Below are 6,000 nucleotides of genomic sequence, written 5' to 3'. Positions count from 1 at the left end.
GCTCCGTGCGTCTGCGACGTGGCCTTTTCCCCGGCGCAGCAACCCGTAACGACCGTCAGGGACGCACCGGTAACGGTCGGGACCCCCCTCCCCTCCCCTCCCCTCCCCTCCCCTCCGCGCTGTGAGGGGAAGGCGGCTGAGGGGGCGCCCGGCTGCGGCCGCCTGCGGGGCTCCGGGGCTGCCTCGCTGCCAGGCCCTGCGGGCCGGGCCGGTGTCGGGGGCCGGGGCTGAGGTTTGGGCGTCCCGCGGGGGAAGGGCCCGGGGCTGCCAGGGCGGCCCGGGGAGGCGAGAGGAGGGGTGTCTGATAAAGTCTTGTTTTTCTTTCTTTCTCCGTCTAAAAATACGGGGGCACTTGAGAAGGGAGACGTTAGAGGGTCGGGTATGAGGGACCCTCACGCCAGGGGGTTTGTACTGATTTTGACCATAGATCTATCTAGTTTGGTGTCCTGTTTGTGAGGGTAGCCCCTAGAAGATGCTTATCCTGAGAAGGAGATCAGGCCAGATGTATTGTGATATTCCCTAAATGCTCACCAAGCCTCCAGCAACTGGTGGCTTAGGGATTTCTTCAAACAGGTGACTTCTRTCTGTTTAGTAGCCTTCAATAGCTTTCTCAAAAAAACAGCGTAAGACATAAACTGGATGCAGGCTGTGGTAGAGCTGCTGTTTTCCTTTTGTGTGCTGAAAGGTTTTTTTTTTTAATACATTTTCTGTAGGCAGCAGCTTGTTGGTGTATTTAAACTACACTGAAGTTTGAGTTATGCAGGCTTTTCTAGTGTGCTTCAAGCCAAAAATTCTGTAAAGGCGGAAGGAATTTCTGTAGGCTAGACACTGATGTGTATGTACTGATATAACAACGTTCATTTGTGCACCGTGAAAGTGTCTCTTTTAAAGTGTGGTAACATTGGAATATGAGATTTGAAATTATCTTAGGAATACTGCCTTTTACAAATTTTGCAGTTAAGTGCTCCTCCTGCTGCTAAAAATTTCTATCTTTTGTTATATGTGGCACCACTAATTCCAAATCTGTTCATCTTTGCAGGTAATCATGGATCAAGTAATGCAATTTGTGGAACCCAGCCGTCAGTTTGTGAAAGATTCCATACGACTAGTGAAGAGGTGCACTAAGCCTGACAGGAAAGGTAAAGCACATAATCAAGTAGAACAAGATGCTTATTTCATCTTGTATCATACCATGTATGTTTCTTTATGGCACTTCTGTGTAGATCCATTTGTCACGAATGTTTGTCTGCTTCCTATGTGAAATTGAGCAGTTCTCCAAATTTTAATGAGTTTATAGTTCTGGATATAATAAAATGTTGTCATTTTCTGATTCTTACTGAAGTCAGGTATGTGAGAATGGTACTAAAGCTCACCTTATGAAATAGGCTAAGTAGCTTACATTAGCCATTTTGAGATAGGCAAGTAATAATTTTCATGTATCAGGTAAACTCTTCTCAGAATAACTTGTGTGCACTTATAAAAGAAAATATAGTAGTCAAGTTTGGCAGATTGCAGTCAACTTAAGGAAAATTCTGGAGAAAACTAAGCTTGCTATATGAGTTTGAAGGCAACATTTCATTTTAAAAGAGTTGAAAGGAGCTAGGATTGCCCTTTGCACTGCTGATGCAGTACTGCAGGACTTCTAGTGACTGCCTGATGGAAACAGGAAAAACTGTTGCTGGAGGTGTATACAAGGGTGTTTTGGCCTTTCTCTGGGACATTAGAGAGAGGCTACAACCAGAAGCAGCATGTAAATAGTTGTTTTTAGCCATAGTAGTTAGGGTGCTTTGTTCATGTGCTCAGGATTAAGTTCCCTGACACCTTAGGAGGTCAGTAAGGAACTTCATTTGTGGTGAGACTGGCAGAGTTGTTAGGGGCTGCTGACGTTCTCAATCCCCTTCATGGTTCATGTCCTAAAAAAMCTGAGAATTTCCCTTGATGTGCTCTACTGTTGTAGAGACTAAGATGCTGTCTTCCTGTGGCATATATAATTGCAGCTTTTCTGTTTTTTGATGTTTTTGATACTTTTTGATAGCATTGGGGATTGTTTTCAGGGCTTATAGGGGTATGGAAGAAAGTTATGGAATAGATGTTCCATAAATTGTTACAGACTGTGGGTATTTCCAGTTCTGTCTTCCTAATTAAAAAAAAAATAAAAATCAGCTATGTTTTGTGGAAAGCAGCATTTTTTTTCCTCTCAACATCTTATCTGTYTTCTGAGAAAGCATATTTGTTGCTCAACCTTGATGTGGTCTGCACTTAAACTTCTGCCTGTGTTAACATAACCAATTTCTAAAGATAGGTCTTTCCCCTGGTTACTGTAATGAACATCTCCTGTATGCCACACGCTTCCTGGACTAAATGTGTTTTGGTTTTGCTTTTGCAGAATTCCAGAAGATTGCGATGGCAACAGCAATAGGCTTTGCAATAATGGGATTTATTGGCTTCTTTGTCAAATTGATCCATATCCCAATCAACAACATTATTGTGTAAGTAAATATGAAATTTCAGTTTCACAAAGTTTTACATTCACTTTATCAGTTCAGTTTAAAACAAAGGATTTTAGATCCCCATAGGATCCGTGTCACTTTGGTATCTGTGGATTTCACATTTCATTGTAATAGGGCATTCATTACTTGGTAAATATTCAAAGAACTTGATTAATAAGTCAGTCATTAATTTCGGGTTGATGTCTTAGTATGCTGCAAAATATCAGATTCCTAGTTCTTCAGTCTCTCTTCAAATATCTGCTTCAAAACAATGTTAAATATTTTGATGTCCTGTTCCTCAGTGTATGTTTATGCATAGAATAGCTACCTCATTTGGATCTTGCATCCTCTTACTGTTTTTAGTTTATAATTTAAGCATCCAAAATATTTGCACAGAGGGTAACACAGAAAACTCTGTGATTGTGTTGGAAGAAGGCATTACCCAGAACAAAGTTTGTATTGTTTCACTTATTAAAATAGGTATAACTGAAACTTTTTTGTTTTACATGTAACTGCATTCTGTAAAATACCTTTTGGAATGAATGTTGCAGCATGATAGACTTCAATGTTAAGTTGATTGGCAGCCATGGTACCGACATTTTAACAGTCTCGATGAAAACTTCTCAACTTCTCTGAAGCTGATGTAGTTGCTTTTCTAATACTGGATCAGGCAAAATGCTATGCTGTGAACATGAAACTCGGCTGACCTATGCCTGTAAGATAGTTACCCTCTAAGCAAGGAGAGGTGTCTGACAAAGGAGACAAGCCATAATTGTAATAGTGTTTATCCTAACAAGGCAATGTTGGGAGGCTAAATTAGACTTAAAATGGGATTAAAACCACTTCATTAGTTGAAACTGGTTACTCTCTTCTCTCAACAGTGGCGGCTGAACAACCATCAGGAACTCTGGGACGCTAGCTCCAAAGACTTCACAACTTTGTAACTTGTTTACTATTAAACAAGCTCAGTTTGGGATTTCAAACATTCTTGACATTTTCTCTTTTGAAGTGCACGTGCTTATATCTGTCTGTATTACAACTTTTTTTTAGCAATACAGTTCCTTGTTACTTCTTTCAATCATAACAATCATTCAGGTTGAAAGGAACTTTGAGAAGTCTCTAGTCCAATATTCTGCTCAAACCTGGGTCAACACTGCATTCAGACCAGGTTGTTTAGGGCTTTGTCCAGTCAGGTCTTGAAAACCTCCAGGGATGGAGATTGCACAGGTTCTCTTGGCAACCTAGTTCAATGCTTAATTTTCCTCTTCGTGAACAGCATTGTTCCAGCAAAGGCAGGAAGTAAGAAAACAGCGTTACTTTAAACTGTTCAAGTGGTGAGTTAAAAGGCTGTCATTACCTGGAATTCTTATCATTAATTTATAGAATCGCTAGCATTACCCCAAATTTGTTTCTGCATTTTGGAAGTTCTGTTGCACTGTATTATAATGCTTGACTGGGGGGGGAACTTCCCATCAAAACAGGAACTGGCACCTCTGAATTAAGGAAAAAAMCCCCTTACTTTGTTACTAAAACTTACAGTTTAAGGTTAACTTAATTTTTCAGATATATTAAGCAGTCTTTCAGAGAAGCAATTAACTTCAGACAGTTGGGTAGAGCATACACCCTTACTGATCAGTTTTGGATACTGGTGTTGTAAGACGACTGCACTTCTAGTTATTAAATTATTTAGAAACTAAGACTACAGAAATTGGTATATGCTAGCAATGCTTTGCCTCTCCAGATTGAGGTTAACAAACTCTTACATTAAGCTTTTTGGAGTGAAGTATATTTTTAGTAATTTTAGTAATAACTAGATGTTACAATGCTACTTTTATTACAGACTTTAACAGTAGTTGATACTGGGAGATACTGGTATTACAGCAAAACTGAAGCTTCTTCAGTAAGCCAGCTTGCTTTACAAATAGAAAGGTTAAATTATTAGTCTTCTGGGAAATCTTCAGCAACACCTAAATACATTATGAAGCAGGACAGAAAAATGAGATTAATTGCTCTTACGTTATCACCTTTTTATAAAGAAGTACTATGTGCATCTGTGTACTGTGCTTCCTTGGCAAAAAGAAAAAAAAAAAAATAGTTCAGTGCTGGAACAAAATACTTTGTGAAAATAGTCTCTACTGACCAAACTAGCAGTAGTAGTTTCTTTTACATCCATTCTTACCTGTTTGTCATCATACTGGGTGACAGCACATGTGTCTTCTGAGTGGATAGTATGAGGTACCAGAATGATGTACCCAATCATTGCTACTAATCTTGACTTGATCTCAACCGACTTTAATTTCTGACTTGTTTTTCATTCACTACATAAAATAAGTGCACAATTATTTCCTTAGGAACAGTTCTGCTGTCTTCTTCCAGTGCAATTTTGCAGTAATTTGAGTTCAGTTGGATAAAAAAAGGCAGTTGTAGCTCATCTTATTCTTTGACAGCCATTGTCCACAGCAAAGGTTTGTCTGTTTCAATGGTTACAATCCCAGAGTTGTCATAGGTATTTGAAGTACTGATGAGCGTTCCAAACTTCAGCACGTGGTTAGCTATGAGAAATAAGAGAGAGACTTAGTGGCGCTCTTGAAACAAATATATTTAGCRGCATTTATCTGTTGTAAAGACTGTCTCCTATCCCCGAAAAAGGAATACAACAGCTGAATAAAATACCCCAGATAAACAACATCTAAAATAGCTATTTTAGATACTAATTAAAAGGCTTGTATAAGACTGTCAGATGACCTCTAGAGGGAATAAATTAATACTTAATCCCCAAGTTAGCATTTGAGTTTACAGCAGATTATTAAAAAGCATATTGTTGAATGTTCCCTGGAGTTTCACAGCTGGAAATTTGTACTTCATTCGCATCAGCCAAAGTAGTGGTGCTAGAGAAGTTATTTCAGCTAACATGAGACAGAGGATTTTTCTTACTATAATTACAAACACTGGTTTCACTTTGGCTCAGTAGCAAGCCTATAATCCCTTAAAATGTGAATGGTTCCGGAACACAGGCCAGCAATTAAGTGATAGCATTTAACAACTTTCCCTTTGAAGTGATAGGGACTTGCGTCTTTTCTTGTATTGTGTGCATGGTCAGGTACGTGTCCATGAGTACTGGAAACTGAGCAATGTTACTCTAACAAATAGCTAATGTCAGTTCTAGGAGAGGATAACATCAGCTAGCAATGTAGCTGTAACTGTAATTTTGACTTATCAGTGAAGTTTTAAACAACTGTTCTATGTTGTGTTAGCTGACAGGTTTTAAGCATTGCATAGACTTCCTGCAAGCTGAGAGCAAGGGTAGAAGCTGGCCCCAAAACAAACAAGGAGTTTAACTTTTATCTGGCATTCTCTCTCTTTAAAAGGAAGATAGATATACTTGCATTTTGTAAACATATGGACTACCCCATGGACATTCTAAGCCTAATTGGTTCTGTATTACTTCTTGCTTGTACAAAGGTTTAGCGTATGAACTCCAAGATTATTCTTTGTTACAGTCTCTAAAATA

The 6,000-nt window shown here is 39.2% G+C and overlaps 2 protein-coding genes across 9 annotated transcripts in view; one reads left to right on the top strand and one right to left on the bottom strand.

Annotated features, from left to right (window-relative positions):
• The first annotated feature begins 6 nt into the window (after positions 1-6).
• On the top strand, positions 7-3,476 carry SEC61G (Sec61 translocon gamma subunit). Of its 2 annotated transcripts, none has more exons than XM_026087622.1 (4): positions 7-69; positions 1,040-1,139; positions 2,387-2,489; positions 3,371-3,476. In XM_026087622.1, the coding sequence occupies exons 2-4, from the start codon at positions 1,046-1,048 to the stop codon at positions 3,378-3,380; spliced, it is 207 nt and encodes a 68-aa protein (XP_025943407.1). In that variant the 5' UTR covers positions 7-69; positions 1,040-1,045; the 3' UTR covers positions 3,381-3,476. The 2 variants fall into 2 exon arrangements, with proteins under 2 accessions (XP_025943407.1, XP_025943408.1); XM_026087623.1 differs by having other exon boundaries at positions 7-75; positions 3,371-3,472.
• Positions 3,370-6,000, bottom strand: part of TPK1 (thiamin pyrophosphokinase 1) — a 319,620-nt gene continuing 316,989 nt past the window's right edge. For 5 of the 7 annotated variants that reach the window (XM_026087615.1, XM_026087617.1, XM_026087620.1 and 2 more), the window contains one exon: positions 3,370-5,041. In XM_026087615.1, coding sequence (XP_025943400.1) covers positions 4,923-5,041 — 119 coding nt within the window. In that variant the 3' untranslated portion in view covers positions 3,370-4,922. The remainder of the gene's footprint in view (positions 5,042-6,000) is intronic. The other 2 variants (XR_003257018.1, XM_026087619.1) reach the window with 2 other exon arrangements.

Source organism: Apteryx rowi, unplaced genomic scaffold (genome assembly GCF_003343035.1).
Source record: "Apteryx rowi isolate R43461 unplaced genomic scaffold, aptRow1 scaffold_725, whole genome shotgun sequence".
In the NCBI taxonomy this organism is placed as follows: Eukaryota; Metazoa; Chordata; class Aves; order Apterygiformes; family Apterygidae; genus Apteryx; species Apteryx rowi.
This window is presented reverse-complemented; position numbering and strand designations above follow the sequence as displayed.

What these genes read in the sequence shown, in the direction of transcription:
- SEC61G (XM_026087622.1), top strand. Translation starts at nt 1,046, where the DNA reads ATGGATCAAGTAATGCAATTTGTGGAACCCAGCCGTCAGTTTGTGAAA. An exon ending in CACTAAGCCTGACAGGAAAG is followed by an intron (nt 1,140 to 2,386) that starts GTAAAGCACATA and finishes TTGCTTTTGCAG; the next exon opens with AATTCCAGAAGATTGCGATG.